We start from the raw sequence: 26,168 nt of genomic DNA on the forward strand, positions 1-26,168 counted from the left end.
TAAAGATCTTTCTAGTATTAATAATTACTTAAATGGGTATGTTTTAAATTATTTTTGAAACCAACTTTTCTTTCAGTCATAGAAGAACTAAGACAAACCTGCTATCTCCATTTTGTTTAGTAGTAATAGGGAGAACAGTGAATTTTACTCATCTGGTCAAAAGGTGAATAAAAAACTCAATTTCGATGTTGGTTAGTGATCCGATGGTTCCTCACATATTGTACCCTCATAATCGCAGTTCAATCTTGCCTGGTGCTGCTACCTCTTTCTAACAATCGTTCTTCATTCTCAAGATCTTTCAATTATGCTTCCTCTTGGGTTTTTATTATTGTTATGGGTTTTGTTGGGAGAAGTAACCTACTTATAGTGGCATTGATGTAAAATCTCTTCTTTTGTTGCCCCTTTTCCACCCTTATTAGGGTAAATGGTATTGATGTAATTAGTTAAATTTTTACTATTATAAATAGACGATAAGGGGAAGATTAGGGACGTGACTTACAACCCTAATCCTCTCAACCATCCACTTTTTCTTTTCCTCCTCTATTTCTTCTCTCTTCTCTTCTTTCTTCCTCTTTGTCTCCTTCTTCACTTAATCTAGTTCTTATTCATTTACCATAATGGGATCCTAATTCCAACAAGTTTTAGGGGATCATTTTGTTCCTTATTTAACATTCAAGAGTTTTCACATGATTCACTTTATCGAATAACGCAACTCTTGAGTATTTTCCTCGTTGTATCTACAACTATAATTATTTATAGCAATAACTCAAGGAAATTTGTAGTTACTTTATTTTCAATTTTATTGTAGTTTAGTTGTTTACTAGTTGTATTGTTCCAATTCGATTGAGAAGACTTTGTGGACTAACAATATGACACCAAGCAATTGGAGATATGGGTTCTCCCAATATAATTATATTACTCTTGTTGTGTACTAAACTCTTTTAATTTTCTTGGTCACCCATTTGGTGATATTGGTTTGAGATTTCAATATGTGGAGATCTAATTGCATGTTATGGAGTTTTCTCGTTCTCATACTTGAGTAGCCCTCATTTAAGCAACATGCAAAAAACTTATCTGCAAGTGAACTTCTACAAGCCTCTTATAAATGTATTAATTATGACTATTAATCCATTTGGACTTTTGACTTTTCCAATGGATATTCAAGAATCTCTATAAGATCTTCTAGCATTTCATGAAATAAACAATATTGCTATAGTACAAAATCTCATGGACTTCATCTTGAAAACATTTGAGACAAATATTTATTTAGTTCATGGACCCGAATTGTAATGACAAATGCAAGTAGCTCTAATATGGTTTTGCAATCAGTTTCTTGCAAAGGAGAAGCAATAACCAATCAATCTTACTAGTTTAATTGCACACAAAAGAATATGTAAGGGTGGAAGACGAAAAGTAAACAGTCTTGCTAGTTGAACTTTGGGAAGGAATTGGAAATAGAAAATTGAGTACATTTTCATCACAAGAAATAAAACAAAAGATAATGTTTTACTTGCATTTGCCTGGAACATAGAGCAAAGTAAGAAAGTTTCAAATGGGAAAAGGATAAATTGAAAAGGAAAGGTGAAGGCCCAAATAGCTAACAAATCATGAGAAAAAACAACATGGATCTTTGTGGATTCGAACCACCACCCTCACAAAAGAGACATTTGAATGCTTTTCCATTTTGACCTTACAGATCCGCTCGAAATTTTGTGCTTTTGAGATAAATATAAAAATGGAAAAAAATGCCCAATTTCACACAACAAACCCCTCTAGTTCCTATAACTTTAAAATATAGGTAAAAGTCAATGGTCAACATTAGTGCCCCATAGACCAAAACAAAAGAGCATTGGCTACATCAAAGACTCTAGTAGGGTTAATGAGCTATCTAGTTCAAAGAAATTAGACATACCATATGCAAAAACCAGATATTTTCAAATCAAAGCCAACATAAAAAAAAAAACTCTAAAAAACACTAAGGTTAATAAAAAAAGTTGAAGAAAAATAACAAAAAACTTATACTAGGAAGACTCCAATGTTAGGAATTGGACGCTCTAATTCTAAACTAACGAGAGCAATAATAATAATCACGAAAGAAAGGAAAAACGAGCAAAAAAAACAACAAGATTTATACAGGTTCACCTCAAGGTGAGACTACGTCCTGTCTTCCGCAACTGCAGTAATCACATCAACTAAGTATTGAATGATTTGACTCAAACTCATATGTAAACCGCTTGTGTACTCTCTAACTTTGTATTTAGAAACTCCCTAACTTAAAAGAAAAAATACCTAGGTAGAGTAGATGCATTGTGAAGAAGAGATTGAGAGCCAATGGATCACTCAAGACAAAGAAAAACAAAACTCATGAGATTAGATTTCTCTTTCATTTTTTTCAAGAAGTAAATGTTTTAATTCAAACCATTCACAAAAATTACAAACGTAATTGTGCTGATTGATATCCACCTTTATTAGAAGAAAGCATAAGAAGACTTTGCTTTCTGCTAAGTGAGCATTGTATAGCGAGATGCGTTGATTGTTGGTTAATGCTCTTCATAGCAATATTTGTGAAGGAAAAAAATATTAAATAAAAAAACTTGAATGGAATGAAAAGCATGTTCATAATAATAAGGTCTGTAATAACATAAAATATATAATGTAATGAACAGATAAAACATAATAGATGAACAGACTTGCAATGCGTCATAGTTAACAAAAGCATGAAACAATTGTAAAACCCAGTTTGTATACCTCAGATATTTATGCATTTGAACTACTATAGCCATATAAATTAGATGCTACAATACAATTAAATGGTTTGCATTAGAGCTCATTCTCAAAACCTCTAATCAAAGGCAAGATACGACAAAAGCAGTTAGTTTGTCTCCCTCAAATAGGTGTATTTGAACCGCTATGATTATGTAAATCAAATGTCATGCACCCATCAAACAGATGCATTTGACTTTTGGAAGAATGGGTAACTAACAAGGACAATAGCGATGGACGCCAGTGATGTCAATTGGGCAAAAGAAAGAGGAAGGGGCGGAGGAAGAGGATTCTCACTAAAGGAAGGGGTGTACCATGTGATGGAGGAAGGGGATTCTTGCTTGTGTTGGTCGTTTTACTGGGACATCGACAGGGAGGCAAGACATAAGCAGCTAGTGGAAGAGGAAAGACATAACAAAAATAAAACCTAACCATTGATCAAACAAAGGAGTTGCTTAAAACCCAAACCTATGCTTCATAGCACCTTCGTTAATGGAATCCACTAAAACCTTAATAAAATATCTAAATAACATATTTAAAATTTTAAAATCCATAACACTCATAAAACCAATATACTTTTTCAGCCAATAAATTGTAAGTACACGTCTTTCACATCTTGATATAACTTGCATATTATATTATTAAATTGTTTTTAAATACTTTTACTACGAAATAAAAACATTTAAATTATGAAGCACTCTACATTATATTTTTTCTTTTGTAAATCGAAGTTTAGTTTTTCAATATATACACAATATTACTTATAAAAATCACCCTGAGATATTTCTTTTTAGAAGGGGTATATAGAAATGAAATTTAGTTAGAGACATTTAGATATGAGAGTTCGTTGTCGGGTCTTTATATATCTCAAGAAGATTGTTAAGAGTTATTGGAGCTATTTTCAAAAGGAAAAAATAAGGTTGTTTGAGCTATTTTTCAGTTATTTTACCATTTTACCATCAAAATAAATTGGTAGTTGAGTTAAGAATAATCTTTTATTCATATGAGGTCCATTAATATAAACAACATCTAGGGAAATAAAAAATATTACTGAATCCTTCAATGAGCACGAAACTTTCTTTCAATTTTACTATGTTCATCTATATTTTTCTCAAGTAATAATTGTAATAGCTTCGGTCAAAGCAATTGAAGTACTAATTCGAGTTGATTGGAGTGGAGTTTGATATTTTTATTATCATGTATTGAATTGAACCATGATTTTTATATTGATTAAGGGTGGTATTTATACAATTTACCATCCAAAATGATAAGCTTTACACGAAGAGATAAATATAACGTGGGATAAGCATAACTGGGATCCTATCCGATAACCAAAGGAGGATTAAGTTGATCCCTTATCATGACCCCTCAAGATAGGCCACGATTAGAGAGACAAATCTTGTCTCTTAACAACTGAAATTGTGATCGTGATAATTATTTTGTAAGGAGATCAACAAGTTGGTTAGCAAAGGCAATATGAGCAACACAAAGTAGACTAGATTATACTTGATCACGGATAAAGTGATAATCGACTGCTACATGCTTCGTTATGGAGTGAAACATGAGAGTGGAGCTTAACCGAGTGGTTTCAATATTGTCACAATAGACTATAGGAAAAAATTATAAAGTCATACCAAGTTCAGTAAGTAAAGAGCACACCCACCAAAGTTCAACAGCTGTAACAACAACTGATTGATACTTGGCCTCAGTAAAATAACGGGCAACAGTGTGTTGCTTTTTTGAACTCTAGGAAATGAGATTACGCCCAAGATAGATAAGGTAGGAACTAGTGGAAGGGTAATCATCTCTATTGCCAGCCCAATCGGCATTCAAGAACCCATGTAGAGATATAGAAGACTTACGATGTAGAAGAAGTCCTTTTGTCCAGTGTGCCATATAAATACCTTAAAGTTCGTTTAACAAGTACACAATGCTCATTTGTCGATTGATGCATACACTGAGACATTTTGTTTACAACAAAAGAAAATATCAGGCCGAGTGAGAGAGATATTGCATGCTGCCAACTACTTCACGAAACTAAGATGGATTAGACAATGGAAAGCCTGAGGTCATGGTGAGTGATGAAGAGTTTGTTAGCAATGGGGTGAGAATAAGTATGACATATTCGATATGAGTCATTTTGAGCAAATCTTTGATGTATTTGCATTGAGAGAGTAATCTGTCATTTCAAAGTAACCTCTACTCCAAGGAAGTAAAAGAGAGAGCCAAAATCCTTAAGAGAGAAATGATGAGCGAGGTAATCAACAAATTGTGAGATATGGTCATCACTATTACTATCAATAATAATGTCATCGACATACACCAGTAGAAATAAGACATGTTTGCTAGTATTGAGAGTATAGGAAAGTACCAGAGTGTAAATTCTTGAAACCTAAATCCACAATAAATTGACACATGTCATGATACCAAGCCCGTGGAGCCTGTTTGATACCATAAATAACTTTATGAAGTTTGCATACATAGGATGGATTATCCAAATCAACAAAGGCCGGTAGATGTACCATACAAATATTTTTTGAGAGCCGACCTTGAAAAAGAAAGACATTGTTGATGTTGAGTTGACGAAGGGACCAACCATTGTTGACTGCAATACTGAGTACAAGTCTCATGGTTGGAAGTTTAACAACCAAGCTAAAGGTCTCATAGTAATCTACACTTAGCAGTTGATGAAACCCTTTGGCCACAAAACCTTAGAGTATGTCAATAGACAACAACCAAGATTAGTGATACCATCAAGAGGAACTAATTTCCATGTCCCATTATAAGCAAAAACATCAGGTATTGAATTAAACAGTGATTTTTGTATTGATTAAGTGTGATATTTATACAATTCACAATCTGAAATGATAAGTTTTACATGAAGTGATAAACACAACATGGAATAAACATAATCGGGATCTTATCCGATAACCAAAAGAAGATTATATCGATCCCTTATTAGCCATATGCCTATAAGCTAACACCATAAAAACTAATTGTCATTCACGCTCATAGTACAATTTGCACTTGTTCAAGGTTTGTTCGTGACATACAAGTAGTTGAAATAAAAAAACAGAATCATGCCTTGTTGCGGCTTTAAGATTGAGACAGCAGGCAACCGTGTCTCTCTAAACAAGACGCAGACGATGAGCATGAATCACCACTGGCCGCAAAAGCAACGATAGTTACTCTTACAAGATGAAATTTCTAAAAAGATATATGAATTGCCGGATTTAACTACAGAGATCTTGGAGGCTTCTCCAACAATGCAGATAGAAAAACCTCCTCGTTTGACTTGGGAGAAATAATCCATTTGTGCTTCTTATACCTGAACTGCAAGAACATGTACATATAATCATCTAAATCTTTCCTGCTGCAAAAGAATCGATCAATCCAGAGGAGCCCTCCTGGTCTCAGAACCCTGTCCCAGTCAAACAATATGAAGTCCATCAATTGCAGATCAATCCAGCCATCCAGAAACCCAGTTGTGTGAATCAAATCCAAGGTGTTGTCAAAGAATGGCAATCGTTGATTCAGAGTGATGTACAGAGGAACAAGACCCCTGAGTGCAATCATCTCGTTGAAGGGTGCACCGAGGTTTAGAGCAGTTGCGATGACAGTCACGTTTTGCTCTCTCATTCTTGCAGCAAAAGTTCCTGTGCCAACACCAAAGTCCAGCCCTATTCGGATCTCACCGCGCTTAATTGCTAACACATCGGAGATCAGAAAGTCAGCCAGAGACGAGCTGTTCTGCACCCATTTAACTTTCTCCTTCTCCATCTCAAAACACCCAGTGCATTTGGAATAACCCCGTCTAGGGTTCTTACTGGATAAGCAGCTGAAATTCCTGCACTGGTAATAGCTCCACCGAACGTTTCTGTCATCCGGCAATCTCCAGAGGGACTCGTTAATGGGGTAGGGTTTCTGATAGACCTTTGAAGCCCTTGCCAAACACCTTCTCCGAGGCAAAGGGTCACACCCATTGATCAACAGTTTCTGAGCCAGGTTCCAGTCATCTTTGCAGTAAGACCCGATATCATAATTCATATACTCCTCCAGTTCTTCTTTCATCAAAACACAAGAATGCCCAATGGTGTTGTAAGTTTTATCTGCACCATAAATGTTGATCTTCCCCAATCGATTCTTCTTCGAAGTAATGTACTTGCGTATTTCCTCGACAGTGAAGAAATTTATCAAAGGATCTTCCTTTAAGGATCCATGCGCAGGATCTTCAACCTTCGGCATGCGAATCAGCCTGAGAGATATATGAGCCGTGTAAAGTGGGCGGATAATCTCCTCTTCAAGAAACTTCTTGTACTCAGATCTTGGGATGTTCACATTCATGGCGTTTTCATTCTTATCCATCTGCAATACTGTGTTTTCCAGCTTATCCTGCAAAGTAGCCAATCGGGAGATAACCTCGTCTACGCGATCGGACAGAGCTTTAAGATCAAAACCAGTGTATCCCTCTTTCGCACCATAAAAATGGTGACAAAGGTCTTCTTCGTGCAGGAAAAATCCCAGTGAGTAGAACCGGGAAAGACTAACAAGACTAACTAGTATCACAAGCGTTCCCAAAATAATTTGAATTAAAGCCATGATCTTCGCCATCCTGCATCTAGGAAAGCATAACCTTTCCATTTCGTTCGGGAATGGATATTCTGGAACAAACACAGAAGATTGGGATCTCTAGTTTTGACAAGATCCAACAGATGGAAACACCAAACTAAGGCGCAACGAATACCTACCAGTGTTCCCTACAGTCAACTCATGTGCGTCTATCGCCTTATGCCCGCGGCGAGGAATTTCTTTTTCAGCAAAAGATGAGTTCGCTCTCAGAGATTTGCATAAAAAGAAGCAGAGTATTGGTACATCTGTGGCTAAAATACATCTAGAGAGCCAAAGTTCTAACAAGCCACAAATCTGTCATCCGCACACCGGTCACTACAGGCATCGGTGAATGAGAGAGTCGGAAGTTCATGAACATAGAACTCTAGCAGTGGAGAACCGATGGACACTCCGCCCCCAAAAACACGAGCAGCTGAAGATTCTAACCAGGCCAGATAAATAGAGGCTTGAAAATTGAAACTGCAAGGCTCTCCAAGTCGCGACGGTCAAGCAGGTCCCGAGGCGACATTTTAATATTGCTCTGAAGCGTTGACGGAGAGTGAGGATTAGGTTTTCCGATTTTCATGCGGAAGTCAGCACCAAACGCGCCTAACTTGCGGTTTTTAGAAATGAGTCTTTGTTCAGACATGGAGAAGAAAAGCCGTGATTTGGCACTGGGTTTCGCTGTAATGCTTGTCGCCATGGGGAAGAAGCTTCGTTCCATCCTCTGTTCTTCACCCTTCTGCCTTCTTAAGATACCTGGCTCGCGGACGGGTTGTTTCGTCTCGTTTCGTCTCGTTTCGTTTATAACGGTAACAGGTAAGGGAAAGGGTTTGGATCCGTTTTGGGCTGTCGTGCCCAATATTTTGCACGTGTATGTGTTTGTTTGTCGTGACCGGAGCGCTGTGTGACCCTCGTTCCCCTGCTTCATACATACGACGGTGTGACACATATGAACGAGCGTTACACATAAAAATGAACTTACAAGTGGGTTTTGTATTTTTTTTAAGCTCATATGAAGTATAATCACTATACCAATACAACCCGAAAAAACTAGTCTATTAAAGTGTGAAAATTCAAATACTTAACACAAATCACCAACATATTCCAACACTCCCCTGTAAATCCCAAACCCCTCGGTTAAACCCATAAACCTGCTCTGATACCACGTAAGCACCTAACCAATATAATCTAAAAATATTAGTTTATTAAGGTACAAAAAGTCAAATATTTAACACAGATCACTAACATATTCCAACATGAAGTTGGTCTCACTTGTATTGGCTTCCGTTTATGATCACATAGGAGCGATAATATATAGTGTTAACGATAAAAATAATTTGTCCTAATTTTTCAAATTTAAGTAGACAGGCTGAAAATGAAATGTTTGATTTTTAATAAATTTTGTATATCTCTAAGAATCTTTTCAATTTATTGGCTTATATGTTCGATAGAAGATGATTAATGGATAACTACATTATTGGAATTTTAGCTTGGAGAGATGGCTAAAAAAACTATATACGAATATTACACGTGTGACATGTTAAGGGTATGTTTGGAACTCCAAGAAAATAAAATAAAATAAAATTTTGACCATTAATATTCTGAAAAATAGTTAGTAAAAATGAGATCAAGATCAATTTTTTCTTTCATTAATTATTTTTGGGAATAATAATTATTAAAAATTTATTTTATATTATTTAATTTTCTTTTCTTTGGGGTTCTAAACCGACCCTTAGGTTATTTGACAGCTTGTAAATAAAAAAAAATATTTTCAATTATTTGCTATTTTAGGGACTTTAACTACGAAGTCTTGTGTTCAAGTCTGGCGGACTCTAGACCAGGATCAAGCTTGGGTTGATCGTCATGGTCAGCCATGCCTCAAAACGATAGAACTCATTTCTACTGAATATGCCATCCATCCAATCATTATTTTACAATCTTACCCTTCCGTTTTCTCCTCTGTCGATCTCTGGACCAACGTCGCTTTCAATAAGGTCCACTGTGATTATTTTTTTAGGAAAAATAATTATCTTTTTGATTATTCGTAATTGGAGATTTTTATTATTGTCCCGGCGTACAAGCCACGTGTCATATATACAATTTCTTAATATTTGTTTCTAAAAATTTTGGGGCGATGACTCGTGAGAAAATGGTCGGTATCGCGAGAAATAGCCGCGACGACGGAAGGAGAGATAGGCCATGAGCACCCGACTTATCCGTGCGTGTCCAGATGGACGACCTCATTTCGGAAGTTAAACTTCTAATGACCGAGAAATGACTGAAACAACCTCGGATGTTATTTAATTTTGCCGTCGTCCAAGGTTTGAAAGCTGCGCTTCAGCCGTCTGCTGTAGCACCCACAAACAAAAACTCTTTTCATCTTTTTGTGTTTCCCCGATCGAAATATACACTTTTTAGGGTTTTTCGGTGGAGAAATTTGTACTTGTGTAGTTAGTTTTTGACATTTCTTTGTTCTGGTTTTGTAGTCTGGACCTAATTTTGACTGTACGATGGAAAGAACGGTGAAACTTGACAGCATCTATCTGACATTTTCGAAATTAATTGAAATCTGTAGTTCAAGACTCTGTGTGTGGTGTGTGCGTTTTTTTTTTTTTTTTTTTTTTATCGTCGGATAATATGTTTCAGAAGCTGACGTGATTTTGCTTTTTTGTCCTCTGTGTCTCTGTGAACTGAATTCATGCGAAATAAGGGCGTTATTGGTAATTATCTTGAATAACGGGGATTAAAAGGAGCCGGTGGGGGATCCTCATGTGAGCGTCAAAATCCTTGGCTGCCTGCGTAAAAATTCTCCCCGCACTCCTTTACGATCTCTCTGTTGTTCTCAACAAACTCGTATTTTACTTGTTTTTTATTTTTCGGCCTTGAAAGAACGACTGCTCTTTTATTTTCCTCTTCGGTCAGTCTCTCTTTTCTTCCCTCTCTTCCCCCCTCCTCTTCCATGAGAAAACACCTCTCTTAAACGCAAGGTAACCTTCGTCACCCTCTGTCTCTGTCTCTTCTATCCCTTCGTGGTTGTTTGGTTTTTGTGTGAATCTAACTCTTTTTGTTATTTCCACCGTAGAAGCTGACAATCGAGGTCAATATGTTTACAGGGATCGATACCCATTTTCAAAAGTTTGTCTTTTCACGTTGGTTTCGACGTTGAAGCTCTCTAATGGAGGTCAGACATCCTTGTATTCTTACTTCTTTTCTTTGTTTCTGCATGTTGTTCTTCCTATGGCCTTTTCATGATGCGGTACTGCTGCCGCGGACGATTTAATGTAGCTTCATTACTGTAGTTATTGTTTTAGAGTCGAGAGACCAGAAAGATTAGGTGGGTCGCGTGGGAATTCTCGCCCGGGTGGTGATTTCGGTCATGCTGCAGTTTACAACTCCTACTTATTTGTTAAATTCTCCTTAAATCTTCAATCAAATGCTTCTTGAGCTTGATATGCTTCCTGGATACCTATATTATTTTCTTGTTCATTTACTACGCCTTTTTTTGCGATAATTTCTCATTTGATTTGGTTTTGTTGCATTTTAATCGTGTATGTTTCTGTGACGGATTGTCATGGTTATTTTTTTTGACGCTTCGGTCGATTGATCAGTGCTAAACTTAATTCTTTCTCTTTGCTATCTTATCAGAGGTTGTTCCTCTGATCATATTCTTGTTTGTTATGCCTTTCTTTTAATGTTCTATTATTTGTCAATGCTCATTATTCATATTGGTGTTTTGCCTCTAATTGTTTGCTCCTAGAAGTCGGTTGCGTTGAAGAACTGAGAATTTATCTTGCTGGAACGCTTTATTAGGACTTCAAGTCCTTGGTCACAGTGTTTATCAATTTTGATCCAATTGATTGGAGTGTTTGTCCTTTCCAATGTATGTTTGGAGTTTGTTCTGCCCTTATTTTGAGTGTCTCCATGGTTGTTTTGTTTCTTGGGGGGTTACTAAATAAGTTGTCATTGGTGGTTTACTGATTTCTTACTTACAGTTTTTTCGTGTGCAGCAGTGGAAAATCATTAAATTTTTGAAAATTTTAATTTGTAAATTTAATTCTGGAGACTTAGTCTATTCTTAAAAATCTAAGATGCAAGAAGTAGTTATATGAGCCCTTAAATAAAAAATGGATTAGTTATTTTTTTTATGGCTTAAGCTGAAAAAGGAATTACTTTATGTTTGCTTTTTAAGTCTAGAATTGGGGTCTGTCAACTCCATCCTGTAGAAAATCAAATGGCAACTTTTTAATCTCATTTGATTTTTTCCAATGTGGGGATTTTGTCCTCCAGCAGCAGCATGCAAACCAGTACGTGAGCATTTCATTCCTCACATTAGTTTTTACCAGAAGTAGAGTAACCTTGGCCAAAAAGTTCTTCTAGAGGCATGCAATGGTCCATTGACAATTCATTCTTTAAACTGATCAAGATATCCATCTATAATCCACTTGGCATCTTGAGGTAAATTAGGAAATATAAATATTTGGCGGATCGCCCAGTCATAGGAAATATAAATCTTTAGAGGATCACATCTGTCTGTGTTGGTACTTTTGCATTGGTGAAACACCAGGTCTCTTCATCAGCGAGTTTTGATTGTATTAGCCAGTGCAAGTGAAAATTAATAAACAGTCATATTTAGAACAAAAGATGTAAAGTTCGCTAAAAAAAATTGTGTATTTTAGTTCTTTACTTTTTCCACAGATTCTAAAAAACACTTCCTTTGATTGAAAAGGTTGTATTTACATGTTCGTGATGGGGCAGGGTTCTGTCTCTATGTTCTCCTTAAAGGAGAATGTCTTTTCCTGTGTATGTTGCTGCAGAAATTTACTTAAAAAAGGAACGTCCCTGTCTGGCCGATTCATAGAGCTTTTACTCTTGGATAATAATTTGGATGCTTTACTGCTGGTACTATTTAAGAACCATCTGGTTGTAGATTTATTGAAGTTTGAACATACCTATTGTTGCTAAATGATTGGATCCACTCCTCTGATCCCGATTGCAAGAATCGGAACCTCCTTTATTTTTTCTTCTTGGTTTGGATCTGGAGGACAAGTAATGTCTTACTGGTGTCTGGGCTTTATAAAATACTAACAAATGTTCCTTTTTTTGCTTTCAGGCTCCTATATGTTTGATCTCAAGCTACTGTTTTTTTTCTTTTCTTTTTCTTTGGCAAGCTTATCTCTGCACCATACCAATTTTTCTCTCACTGTTGGCTGGATTGTTCTTGCCCCTTCTACAGGGAGATTCAGCCAAACAAGTTGAACGAGCTCATGGTGAGGGATGCATACAAGATGGTTCGGTGGACCCATTGCTTTCTCCTGCTCCTGATATACTAGATGACATCTATGGAGACCCACAGGTTCTTCCTCGAATTGGAGCTCAGTACCAGGTGGAAATGCCTCCTCTAACAACAGAGTTATACAGTATCCAGATGATGCAGGATCAATCAGAGATGCAAGGCACTGATGATTTTGATTGCCCTGTCGAATTTGGTTTGCCTATTCCAGTTATGTGGATCCGCAATGTGATTGATCATGTTAAATTTGAACCACTCGTGTCTACCTGTGACACCAGTGGAGTAGATACATTGCATGATGACCAGATGGAGGTTGACATGTCTCTCTCATCACGTTCGAAGAAAACTGAACTTGATGAGAGGTCTGAAGGGCATGGTTTCCATCCTGTGCCTGGTTTGCTGGGAGGATCTTGGAGTGATTTTGACCAAGAGTGTTTTCTCTTAGGTCTTTACATTTTTGGCAAAAATCTCAGTCAAGTGGAAAGATTTGTTGAAAATAAAGATATGGGAGACGTACTTTCGTTCTATTATGGAAGATTTTACAGGTCTGATGGGCATCGGAGATGGTCGGAGTCTAGGAAGATAAGAAGCAGGAGGTGTATACATGGGCAGCGACTTTTTACTGGGTGGAGGCAGCTGGAACTGCTATCACGTTTACTCCCCCATGTCTCAGAGGAACATGGAAAAATGTTGGTTGAGGTACTTCTCTATTTATTGTTTTTATGCTTTATTTATTAGTGAACATGCTCATTTATTCCTTCACAAAATGACCAATGTGATGACAAGAGGAAAAAGCATGTTGGGGTAGTTTTGGCTACTCTTTACCTAAGTACAGCTCATACACCTGTGTGAGAAACCTAACATTAAGGATATAATTACCAACTTGCTTTCAACGTTTCTGGAAGCATCTTTCTTTGTTCTGAGTGGTGTTTCTACAAGCATGTTATACTGAATTATCATTGCCTTTCTCCCCAATCGTGTTTGAATATTTGTTGATCGAGACATCATGAATCTGTATTTTTCATGAAAGCTTCATTGTATCTTGTAGCAAAACATTTATCTGGTAGTTGAGCAATATTTGTTTTGGCATCTTTTTTGCATGGTGTTCAGATTAGGACATGAAAGTTTATATTACATAATAACATTGGCAATTTGGTTGAGGGAAAGCAGTGCTTCTTCTGTAAGTCATGCTGGTATATGCATTTGGTTGGGAGACAGATTTCTTTCCCCTGGAGAAAATGCTTATTGAGAGCATCAATGTGTTATATGGGATCTGCAAGCTGTCAGCATTTATGGCAAGGTCTCTACCTATAAATGTATGTCTTGCATCCAGCTTAAAATCACAGTTGTTAAAAAGTCCTATTCACTTGTTGTGCTTTGTCAATTCCTGGCCCATTTATGGTCACACATTTAGAGTATAAGTCTAGCTGAACCTCTACCATATCAATTCAAAATCTGATTGATCATGTGGGTTAGGTCTTCTTATGCCTGGAGATATTTGACATGAACCATCCCTGATTTTTTTCCATATAAAATTGTATTTTTCCTTGAAAAATTTAGTTTGTATGAAGTATGCTTTTTGTTGGTTTTTAATTACATTGATTTATCTTCTTTGTGATATTTATAATTTTGAGTTCCCTCCTTTATGCCATTCCAAACTGAAAAGGGCATATTTATGCTTTTGTTGAGTGGAAAAAAAGTCCCATATTAAATAGTGTTAAGAAATGTTATTGGTTATAAAGTTGAGCAATAGGTCTCCTAAATGGATAATCTTTTTGAGATGGAACCTGGCTCAATCCAGCAGTGGTACCAGAGCAGTATGTGTGCATGGGCTGAGGCTCAGTTTGTGCCTCCTAGGTTATCTATGTGTTGTAGGCTCCATGAGGTAGGAGCCTGTGTATATTTTCCTCCATTGAGTTTTATACCCACATATCAAGCCTATTATGTTATAAGTCTGGACGTGAAGGGGAGTGTTGAATGGTAAAAAGTCCCACATTGAGAAATGGGAAGAAAAGATAATGGATTATAAGATTGAGCAATAGGCCTCCTAAATGGCTAGTCATTTTGGGATGAAACCGGGTTTAATCCAACACATCTTTCTATTATACCATTGTTGGATTGAACCTAGTTCCATCCTAAAATGGCTAGCCACTTAGGAGACTTATTATTCAATCTTATAATTCATTAAATTTTCTTCTCATTTTTCAACATGGGACTTTTTCGCACTCAACAGCTTTAATATTTTGAGTCGATTCATTTGATGCATAAATAATTTGTTATGTTATGTTCACTATGTAAGAAGACATCATTAGAATATTGCCTCAGCTAATGAATAACCAAGTTCAGTACGAAGATGTTGCATGTATTCATTTTCCTATTCCACACAAATTGGATCCCTGTGGCAAGTGGTATGATTCTTCTCTAAGCTGGTGACTTTAACTAGATGGAGATGAAGGGTTACAAGAAGCTATATACAACTATTTAACATAGGAAATATGGTTGAAATACTCAAATACAGTAGGACTTTAGCCTGTACAGCTAGAGGATGATAGTTGAAACTATCTTGAGCCAAAAGGTCCACAGAGTGGTGGCTATTATGAGAGGTTTGCATCCAAGAGATTGAAAGGAAGGTAGTGATATGATGAACTCTTCAAATTCCCATGAAGTCTTTGAGGGTGTATGACCTAATATGACCCACTTAATGACATTAAGTGAATCACTTCCGACTATAAGAAGCGAAAAACTGGTCTTGTAAGGCCTCTGTGCATGATCACACCAGATTTTGATCATATGAGGGGAACTTGATTTTCAGTAGGTGAATTGTTCTTTGTATGGTCCATGTAATGACCATAATGAAGATGGTTTGCATCTAATAACACAAGAAGCATCACATTGATGTACTATGTTGGGCTAGCGAGTTGCGGGTGTTTTGAAACCCTGTCCAGTCCAGCCAGTTGAACCATTTCAACTGGGACATTTGAAGGCAGACCGGGTTACAAAGTGCTGGATGATTTGTTTCTAAATTTTCAGTGAACTTGGCCTCATGGTCTGGTCCAATTGAGATATGGTTGACCTGATCCGACCCTCTAAGAGGGATGACACATATCTGATACCTTCTTGTGCACATGCCTGCAGCTTTGTACAGTTCCATTCTCTGTCCTTACTCTTAATCTTTGCCACTTTTTCTCTATTTCACCATGTTGAAGAGCAAATACTGAAGAGATTTACATGACCCTCACAGTAAGAAGTCTTACAAAACTAGAATTAATATGGTAGAATCTTACAAGAGTCTCACAGGAGGAGGTTTCATAGAAGAGTCTTAGTTAAGGTATTTTAGTAATGTTAGTCTTCTATTTATTTTCAGTTGTTCAATTGTTCTAGGACTTATCTTTTAGTGTTTAACTTTGGGTGTAACTGGGATAAGTATAGTTTAATTGTAATTGAATTCTACTTGTTTCCTCTATTATAAATAGAAGCTCATTGTACTCAAATTACAACAAGTTAATGATTTATTTTTCCTTTCCAGAAATTCAACATGGTATCAGAGTGGGTTTTGTGAGTTGACTTGGTCAACCCATAGAAATAATGTGATCCTTTTTTGATCTATCATTTCTAGTAGTTTAGGTTCATATTCCATATTTTTTCTTTCTTTCCTGTCCTAGTACCCGTTGTTTTCTTGGCGTTCACACCTCCATATTGAACTTTTCACATTTTAAATTATATATTGACAGAAAGATATTCGAGTTTACTTTCAAACGCAAAAAGAAGTTTGGCTATTGGAGTTTTCTACAAAGAGAAATCGATATTTGAAGCAGCAAAGGTAAGACATCAAGAGAGGTTTGAGCAACAACAGAAAACTTCAACTTTCAAGCCGTTTTATACCATCAAGAACGAGACTTTATATGGAGGATTATATATTAGAAGAAATATCTGTAAATTTATTTTCTTACATATCCAACCAATTCTCAATCTGAGTTTTCTAGAGGGAGATATCGATCTCGGAAGAGTCAATGGCCATGCTGGCCAAAGAAGAAAGCATATTCAGTTCGGCCAGAATCAAGAGTCCAAAATCTACCAGATTCTTTATCTCAAAATAAGTATATTTTATGAAGAAACATTATACTTGGATGAAAGGTATCAAAGTCTAGTTTAAGAAGGAGAAATTTCATGTCAATCTGATTTATATTTAAGGAAATATTCGCATTGGAGTCGACAAGGGTTGAGCTACAAAACAAAGAAAATCAAGAGGTCATGAAAGATACAATAACAAAGTTTTTTATGTCAAATTAAGTATCAATTTAAAGCTCTTTGAGTCTAGTTTATTGAGCAACAAACGTTTGTGATTCTTATCTATATTGTGAGAGATATTGATATCAGAAATACTAAAGGTCAGTTTTGTTGAAAATCTTTCATTTTAGCCAATGAAGATTGAAGACTAAGATTGAAGACCAAAAATCCTTTTCACCGTAAGTTGAAGTTATAAACTCTAGTTTGAGGGGCAATGTTGAAGAACAAATATGGAAGAGGCTTACATGACTCTCATAGAGCCAAAATTAATATGGTAGAGTCTTATAGGAGTCTCTCAAGAGGAGGTCTCACAGAAGAGTCTCAGTTAAATGTGTTTTAGTTATGTTAGTCTTGTATGTTCAGTTGTTCAATTGTTCTAGGATTTATCTTTTAGTGTTTAACTTTTGGTGTAACTGGGATAAGAGTAGTTTAATTGTAATTGGATTCTATTTGTTTCCTCTATTATAAATAAATGTTCATTATACTCAAATTACAACAAGTTAGTGAAGTATTTATTTTTTCCAGAAATTCAACACACCATAAAAACTAAGTTCCCACTTTTTTTGCACTTGAAATCATCTGTGGTTGAGATTTTAACCCTATTAAAGGCAATTTTTGGATTAAACTGTTAACTTTGATTGGGCATCTAACTAGTAAGAACAACATCTAGATTGCCACTCCCACACTCTTGTCAATGAAAAATAAGTTATTTATTAAATAAATATACTTGTGCAATGTATAAAACATTATACCTATTTAGTGATTTATGAAGCTTAATTGTGTGTACTTTTTAGCTGATCCTTTATTTATCCTGCAACATGTGCGAAGGAAATATGAAATGAAGAAATACTCAATCTCGATGAAGGGGCTTTTTTGTCAAGTTAGATTGATTACTTATTTGCTATTGTTATTTGAGTTATGTAATTAACATACTCAATTTTTAAAGTTATATACTTGTTATAGTGTTATTTTGTTAAATTTATTCCTGATGATTAACTTGAGATTATGGTTATATTTGGCGTATTTTTACATTTATAGTTCTTCTATATTTATACACATATGTGAATTTACAATACTCATACCTGTTGAACTGGTGGGTCAACTCGGTTTGAACCAGTTTTGCTAGCTTGGCCAGGTCAGCAACTGGATTGGGTTTTAGAGCCTTGGTAAATTGTGAATATGCAAGTCCTACAGAGAAGAAACCAAAATAAAGGTTTGAATTGATGAAATTTCATCAATTTACTCAAGTCTTGTCTTCCTGGCCTTCAGTTTCAGTCTGGCAACCTGCGGCAATATTTGGCAATATCCCAAGACCCAAGCTTGAATATAAGGCCATGTTAAATTTCATGTTTGATCTAAGCTATGTAAAAGAGTAACCGGTAGAGAGTTTCAAGATGCATGGCTAAATGCAAAGCACATTTTCAACCTGACTGTGAATGAAGAAGGTGGAGATAAAGAGAGGGGTGGGGAAATGGTCAATGCCTTTTCTACAAATTGGTTTTGATGTTTTTGGGAGGTAATTGTCTTACAGGAATGACAGAATCTATATCACTGGCAACTACCTTTTGATTAAGATGTTGAACATCTGTTGTGGTATGGTTGCTTTGTTTCAGAAGAAGAATTCCTTGTCTGTTCATGACTGTAGGAAGAAAAAGGAACATTGGATTTGGCTTTCTGTTAAGTTAGAAGTTGGCTAGTAAAGGCTCTGTGTGAAAACTTGTGTGTTCAGTTTCTTGTTTAATAGGAAGTTAGATTATCTAAGTGTTAGTGCTGGTTGAGTCCATTTCACCTTGTTGTGCAATTTCTGCCAACAAGGTAAAAGAAATTTTGGGTGTTCTTGGGTTGTAAAAGTTCTGTACATTCCAAAGTAGCAGCCTAGACACTCAATATGAGTATTTTTAAGAGGTTAAGGATTTAAAGAAATAATTTTCTGATTTTCCTATGATGTGGTTTTCTGCGAGATGCTGTCAAATGTTCTCTTAAATCTTAATCTAGTTTATGTGGTACCCTGCAATTCATGGATATTTTGGAGGCACCCAATTGTTGGTTGCACACCTTTTGCACTCTCTAAAGATCATTATATCTGCCGCTTTCTCTATTACAATAATAATTATAACAGTATCTTATAAATCAAATAAAAAATATAAGAAAGTCTGAAATGACACATAAGAAAGTCTCAAATTTTGTAAATCTGATGATTCACTCAGGTGAGTTACAATGCTATATATGTTTCCATTATAAACAACCTCCCTACTTCTTAGCTTAAAAATCTAGTGGGCCCACGTGTCAATTGTCTGAAATTTTCTTTGCTACTATCCGTTTCTACTTTGCCGTCAATAATTCCTCTACTTTTTCCTGTTGCTGTTCTAGTTCTTTTCCTAGGTGGTTTTTCTGTATTTATCATGTGTTAATTAATGTTCATCGAGAACCATGAATTCTGAAATGTTTTCAATATTCACTTGAAAAAGAGGATAATGTGCTTTCCTTTCAATGGCTATGGAGGAAGTTAGTTGACTCTGTTCAATTGATAAGAAAAAATGATCATCTATTGATACTTGCAGTGATATAGTCTACTTTGTCCATGAATCTGGGCCATTTTGTTGGGTTGCTTGCTTAGAATTTCTTTTCTTTTTTCTATTGCTGTTCTAGTTCTTTTCCTAAGTGTTTTTTTTTTTTTTTTAATTTATGATGTGTTGAAGTACCTCGAGAACCGTTAGTTCTGAAATAGTTTCAATATTCACTTGGAGAAAAGGATAATATGCTTTCTTTTCAGTGGCTATGGAGGAAGTAAATTGACTTTTTTCTTTTGATAAGAAAAATGATCATCTATTGACTTTTGCAGTGATATTCTACTCACACTGTTCACGAATCTGGCCATTTTGTTCATTTCTCAAGATAACTAATCATTCTGTTTCTGAACTGCTTCTGATTTCTTGGCAGGCCTCTAAGACATTCAGTGAAGGTAAAGTTTCTTTTGAAGAATATATCACAACTTTGAAGGCTACTGTTGGTCTTAAGGCTCTGGTTGAAGCTGTAGGAATAGGTAAGGGGAAGCATGACCTCACAGGAATTCTGATAGAACCGGCAAAAATAAATCAAGTAATTGCTTCTCGTTCTGAAATACCTTCTGGAAAAGCTTGCTCCTCTCTCTCATCTGTGGACATAATCAATTTTTTAACTGGAGACTTCAGATTGAGCAAAGCTCGGTCCAATGACCTCTTCTGGGAAGCTGTCTGGCCTCGCTTGCTAGCAAGAGGTTGGCACTCTGAGCAGCCCAAAAACCAAGGCTATGTTAATTCAAAACATTCATTGGTTTTCCTCATCCCAGGGGTTAAGAAGTTCTCAAGAAGGAAGCTTGTGAAAGGGAATCATTATTTTGACTCTGTGACTGATGTATTAAGCAAAGTTGCATCTGATCCTAGGCTTCTTGAGTTAGACATTGAAGTAGTTAATGGAGGCAAAGGAGCAAAAGAGGAATTTGGTTGGGATCCAGATGCCAAATTAGACCAAGTGGGTTCATCTCAGCGCCATTGTTATCTTCGCCCAAGAGCCCCAAATGGTAATCAAGAGCTTATGAAATTTACTGTGGTAGACACTAGTATGGTTCATGGAGAAGAGCCATTTAAGGTGAGAGAATTGAGAAGTTTACCTGTGGATAACACTGGTATTGAGAGTCCAACAAGTGTTTCAAGAGAGACTGATAGCACCAGCTCTGAGGAGCAGGTAGATGAACCAGATTCTAGTGACCAACCTGAATCTTGTGGAGCTGTAGTTACTGGCCCTGAACAGAAGAAGTATCAAAGGTGTACACCCGATAGGTCTGTGCCTTGTGATGCTGTAGATTTTGTATATTCTCTTTCTAAGCAGATGCCAGGAGGTGGATCTGGTTCAAATGATGCAATAGACAAAAATAACTCTGAGAAAGATGTTGATCAGGGGCTCAAGTCTGGTCGGCCAAATTATTTAGCTCCGATGACAAAACGGCGAAAGTTGAATGCTTGTAGCAAATCTGACAAAATTTGCTCCAGTACTGATGCTTTCCCTGTTGGGCTTGTTTCAATAGAAGAGGAGACTTGTTCCCAAAGAGACTTGAGTGAATCAAGCGATGTCAAAGTTGCCGATGAGAACATGTCTCAACAAAAGTTATCCACCAGCTCTTCAGGTAAAGTTAGTCCGGATGAGTGTAGTGCATGTGGTCTGAGTGAGATGGGCTTGTCTCATCAGAAGCCTCTGCGTGTAACTCTGATTGACTTAAACCTTCCTCATGCCCCACCAGATTTTGACAATGGTGGCTCCTTTACTGAAGGCGTTGACAGCCAGGACGGTTCAGATATGAAAGAAGCTTCTGTGCCATCTGAAATAAACCAGCAACCCATGGAATTAGATACAATTGGAACATCTAATGGGATGGTTTCTGAGGACCAACCTGCTGCTAATGCACGGAGACAGAGCACTAGAAACAGACCATTGACCACACGAGCACTGGAAGCTCTGGAGAGTGGATTCTTCAATACAAAAAGGAGGGTGAAGGGGACAAAGGTTCTTCCAGACGACAATTCAATACCTAGGTCTTCCAGACGACGAGTGCGTGGGAATGGTGATACTTCTAAGCCGAGTTCAAAGAGTTCTGGTAATGCTGATAATGGCATTATAGATTCAAAGTTAGAGGGCTTGGATGAAGAATGCAGTAGTAACACAAATATAGATTTGACCAGGTCTCAGTTTCGGGTAGAAAAAAAGGAAGAACATGAGCTCCTTGGTGTCCTCAGACCAACATATCAGCCAGAGATTTTAACAGTTAAAGAGAATAGATCTGGCTAGGGTTGAAGATGTGCCAAAGCTATATGTAAGTCGGGTTGGGTCTGTTGTGGGGACTGTCTGGCCTTTCCAACAGCTTCTGTGTGCTTCTTGAGACTATCTTTTCTCCATTCTGGCTCTCCACTACCCTATACTTCCGATTTGGAAGAGTAATCCAAATCTAATATCTTACAGTTCCTGCTGCTGGTGAAATAATGGGGAATGTGGGGGATCACAGGAACTTAATCAGTCGCCAAAGCCTCAGTCAAAGTTGACATTCCCCTGTGTACCAAATCTGGAGCAGCTGAGATACTTGCCTGCAATTCATGTTGGTTGTGTTCCGTGACATGAGCTTGACTGAATAAACTGGTAAGCACAAACAGGTACAGGTAATCACAAATGTGATGGATTTCTTTTCAACTCATCGTCTACTGAGTGGAGTATGTGTTGCTCCTTAGTACTTACCGTACATAGAAAAAGTAGAGAACGACCAGTATCTGAGTCTGCATTGTTGTAATTGGTATAGTTTTCCCAGTGATTTTATACATGCTTTTTATACAAACGATTCAAAATTTCTATATGGTCTTACCTATTGATTGAAAATAGCCTCTCAGGTTTAAAATAAGGCCAGGTTTGCTGAAAAAAAAAAAACTGTTGTTTAGGTTCATTAATTTCACCTACAATAGTCTAGCACCAATTGGGTACACAACCAAATTATAAGAGCTATTCACCTCTTTGCCCACAAAGGTCTTTGGAAAGGTTGAATACATGACTGAGTTTACATACACCAAGCTTGCCCAATACTAATTGCAAGATTTACTAGCTTTTACAATGCCAAACTCTTGAAAGGTTACAACAATTTAACACAAAATAAAATACATCCTCTACCTAATTATGATTATAATTATGAGAAACAACTTAGAGGATGTAATGGTTTTGAAATTATAAGCTTAGAAGTGGTTTGTAAGAATAATAATTAAAGAACAAATTCAACACAAAATCAACATGTGCAAACGAGGACTTGAAAGCAAAGTGTTATTGTACTAAACTTTTGTATGAAGAAACCTTGTTTCTAAAAAAAGGACTTTAAATTTTTCTTAGCATTCACACCTCCATACTTAAATTTTATTATTACAAATTATATCTTTGAGTCTACTTTCCAACAAAAAAATAATTTTGGTAATCAAGGTTTTCTTTAAAGAAAAATTGATATTTGAAGCAGTAAAAGTCAAACAACAAGAAAAGTTCAAGCAGTAGCAGAAAACTTCACTTTTTGAAGCATTTAAGACATCAAGAACGAGAATTTAGATAGAGATATATTTCAAAAGAAATATTTTTAAGTCTATTTTCTAACTTATCAAACTAATTCTCAATCTGATTTTTGTAGAGGGAGATATCAATTTCGTAAGGGTCAATGGTCATCTGGCCAAAGAAGAAAGATTACAGAATTCAAAATTTATAAGATTATTTCTCTCAAAATAAATATATTTTATTAAGAAAAGTTATACTTGGATGAAAGTTATTAAAGTCTAGTTTTACAAGGAGAAAATTTTATGTCAATCTAATCTACATTTAAGGAGATATTCGCATTGGAGTAGGCAACGATCAAGTTGCAAAATGAAACAAATCAAGAGGTCATAAAATATTCAAGAACGAAGCTTTTTATGTCAAATTAGATACTAATTTAAAGCTTTTTGAGTCTATTTTCTTGATCAGTATACCGTTTATAATTCTGAGCTATATTTTTTTGAAATATCTATATCAAAAGTACTAAAGGTCAGTTCTGTTGAAATTCTCTTTTTTTCCAATTTTCGCTCCTTTTATCTCTCCTTTGACGTGAATTTGAGCTTATTTTTTTCCTAAAATCTGAGTTTTTTAGCCAAAATTTTCTTCTAATCAGATATTTTTAGTTATACTTAATCACTCCATGATGTGCTCATTGAAGATATGTAATATCTTGCTTTAATGTTGTTTTCAAGTTTTTCATTTTGTTACTTGGTTGTGTATCTTATGCATAGTTAACTCCAAAAAATTATAGTCACCCCCAAAAAATTTATAATCGGTCAAGTTTATTAAGTTATTCCATTATAGTATCTCCAATTTTTTTTTTTTTATAAAAAAGTCACTTAGGAAGTATAATTGTTGCATTGTCGCGTCTTCTCGGTTATGATGTTATGATTTAAGACAGTTGTAGATAATTTTTTTGTTGCATATCCTGAAAGTCCTCTATGTTATTCTATATTATTTTTTGCCTTGTTGTGCATCATGCTCTAACAATCAAGTTTGGTGCACACTAGATAACAAACGATATCAATATAGTATGAGGGTGTAGGGAGGGGCTGCTGAAATTTTGACAATTGTCTTAAATTGTAACTGTATAACGGTAAATAACGTTGAGTCCTGAATGAATGAGGTGAAACTAAATATACAAGTGAACAAGAAGTTGGACTTGGAAGTTGTTGGTTGAATTTGTAGTTCACTCTTGCAATTATAGGGTTTTAGTTGATAATTGTGTATACGTTGTTGAATTTTAAATGTTACATAAGCTATCCAATGCGAATATCGCTGCTAATGTTGTGAATCTATTGTGGAAGGAATAGACATGGCTTGTGAAAGTAAGATGATTATATTCCAATATGGAGGGAGTATTGTACGAGATGGTGTCTCATGCAGTTAAAAGGAGGTAGAATAAAGATGATTATTGTAAACATATCGATAAATTATTCTGTGTTGTTAAAAAAAATATATATGAAATGACAAGATGTAATCCAAGGGTTCATCAAATGATAATTAAGTGTAGGGTTCAGGTGAATCTTGAGACTTATCGAAAATTCAATGTGGAGGACTAGACTAATCCTCATTGTATTTTTGTTGCATGAAATTGCTCAAGAACGTCTTCGTCTAATAGGGGACATTTCGGAACTGTTGCATGGTGTAAGATCACATGGAATTGAACAAAGTGTGATTGCAAGCGTTGTCGATAGGGATGATGAGATTCTTAAAAAAAATGTTGATGTTAATCTTGGAGAAAGTGTGTAAGATTGTGAATTTGAACAAAGTTGGTAAGATCACATGGAATTGACCAAAGTGTGATTGCAAGGGTTGTTGATAGTGATGATGAGATTCTTGAAGAAGCTATTGATGTTAATCTTGGAGAAAGTGTATAAGATCGTGAATTTGGTGGAGAAAATGGTGTAGATGATAGTTAATTTCATGATGAAGATAGGGATGATGTTGAATTTGACAAAACATGGAAGATATGGATGGTAAAGGGGAGGATGAAGTGAATAATACGGTTTACAATAATGGTTTGGAGGGTGCAGAGGTTGCTGAATTAGATAGTTACGAAAATATAAATGTGTTTCCAGTGAAAATGATGATGATTGGGTTAATGATGTTATAGATCATATTAATCCTTACTGGTAGGGGTGGCATCGAACCAAGCTGGTTCGTGAGCGGCTCAAGTTTGGTTCTGGCTCGGTTTAGTTCGATTTCGGTTCGAGATCCAGATAAGGTTTGTTTGAGTTAACGAGCCGAACTCGATCGAACCATGGTTCGGTTCGGAAGCTCGCGAGTTGGCTCGTTAACTTAAAGAGGGCTCGGGAGTCGGAACCGGGAGGGGGCAGTTGGGAGCGAGCGGGAGTCGTCTACGATTTCTTCCTCCCCTTGTCCGTGAAGACATCGTGCGATTTCGCATGTGCAAGATCACAAGCACGTGAAAAAAAAAACTATTTCTTGAACTTCGACTGTCTTTTCCTCATAGCTCTTGAAGAAACTCAAATTGTTTAAGGTACTCTCTTAATGCTAACTCCACTGAAGTTTTTTAGAAAAACAAATTGCTAGAATTTCAGAACTGTTGCTGTATGAATCCATGCTCAGAAGAAAAAACAAAAAATGGACATATGATTAAGTCATCCAAAACCATTTTTCTTAAACTTTTTCTCCGTCTCCATGATCTGGTTTTCTAGTCCTTGAATCAGAACGATCTGATTGAGTACAAATGGACAAAACTAGCATTGTTTTTAAAGGAATGTTTTTGTGTTTGATTATTGAATAAAGTTTATGCATAATTATGCAACTTTTATGAATAATTTTATGCGTAGTATATAGATTATGCAAGGTTAATATATAGAGGTTAAGTCCAATTTTAAGTAGAGGTTATTGCCCAATTTTATGTAAAATGCATGCATAATTTTATATACAATTTATTTGACTTGTATTTTATACAAAGTTTTAAATGTAGGTTAGAGCTCAATCTCGGTTAAAATGATTGGGCTTGAACTCAATTATAATTTTAGGCTCGAGGCTAGGCTCGTCTCGAGCTCGAGTTCGAAATATTTAAATTAAACTTGACTCAAACATAAGCAGGTTTGGGCTCGACTCGGCTTGATGCCACCCCGACTTACTGGAAATGTTGGTC

The 26,168-nt window shown here is 36.1% G+C and overlaps 2 protein-coding genes across 4 annotated transcripts; one reads left to right on the top strand and one right to left on the bottom strand.

Annotated features, from left to right (window-relative positions):
• Positions 1 to 5,693: 5,693 nt before the first annotated feature.
• Positions 5,694 to 8,125, bottom strand: LOC137956616 (probable methyltransferase At1g29790). Its single transcript, XM_068804175.1, has one exon. The coding sequence runs from the start codon at positions 7,402 to 7,404 to the stop codon at positions 6,001 to 6,003; it is 1,404 nt and encodes a 467-aa protein (XP_068660276.1). The 5' UTR covers positions 7,405 to 8,125; the 3' UTR covers positions 5,694 to 6,000.
• Positions 8,126 to 10,118: 1,993 nt separating this feature from the next.
• On the top strand, positions 10,119 to 22,287 carry LOC137956083 (uncharacterized). Of its 3 annotated transcripts, none has more exons than XM_068803402.1 (4): positions 10,119 to 10,361; positions 10,457 to 10,555; positions 12,608 to 13,363; positions 19,892 to 22,287. In XM_068803402.1, the coding sequence occupies exons 2-4, from the start codon at positions 10,550 to 10,552 to the stop codon at positions 21,770 to 21,772; spliced, it is 2,643 nt and encodes an 880-aa protein (XP_068659503.1). In that variant the 5' UTR covers positions 10,119 to 10,361; positions 10,457 to 10,549; the 3' UTR covers positions 21,773 to 22,287. The 3 variants fall into 3 exon arrangements, with proteins under 3 accessions (XP_068659503.1, XP_068659505.1, XP_068659504.1); XM_068803404.1 differs by having other exon boundaries at positions 10,488 to 10,555; XM_068803403.1 differs by having other exon boundaries at positions 10,346 to 10,361; positions 10,460 to 10,555.
• The last annotated feature ends 3,881 nt before the right edge of the window (positions 22,288 to 26,168 follow it).

This window comes from Aristolochia californica, unplaced genomic scaffold (assembly GCF_029961685.1).
Source record: "Aristolochia californica isolate CCGP_79_NKW_82.1479 unplaced genomic scaffold, dmAriCali1.0.hap1 SCAF_2, whole genome shotgun sequence".
In the NCBI taxonomy this organism is placed as follows: domain Eukaryota; kingdom Viridiplantae; phylum Streptophyta; class Magnoliopsida; order Piperales; family Aristolochiaceae; genus Aristolochia; species Aristolochia californica.

Coding starts and splice junctions, on each gene's coding strand:
- LOC137956616 (XM_068804175.1), bottom strand. CDS start 7,404: ATGGAAAGGTTATGCTTTCCTAGATGCAGGATGGCGAAGATCATGGCT.
- LOC137956083 (XM_068803402.1), top strand. Junction 13,364..19,891: donor ATGGAAAAATGTTGGTTGAG/GTACTTCTCTAT, acceptor ATTTCTTGGCAG/GCCTCTAAGACATTCAGTGA.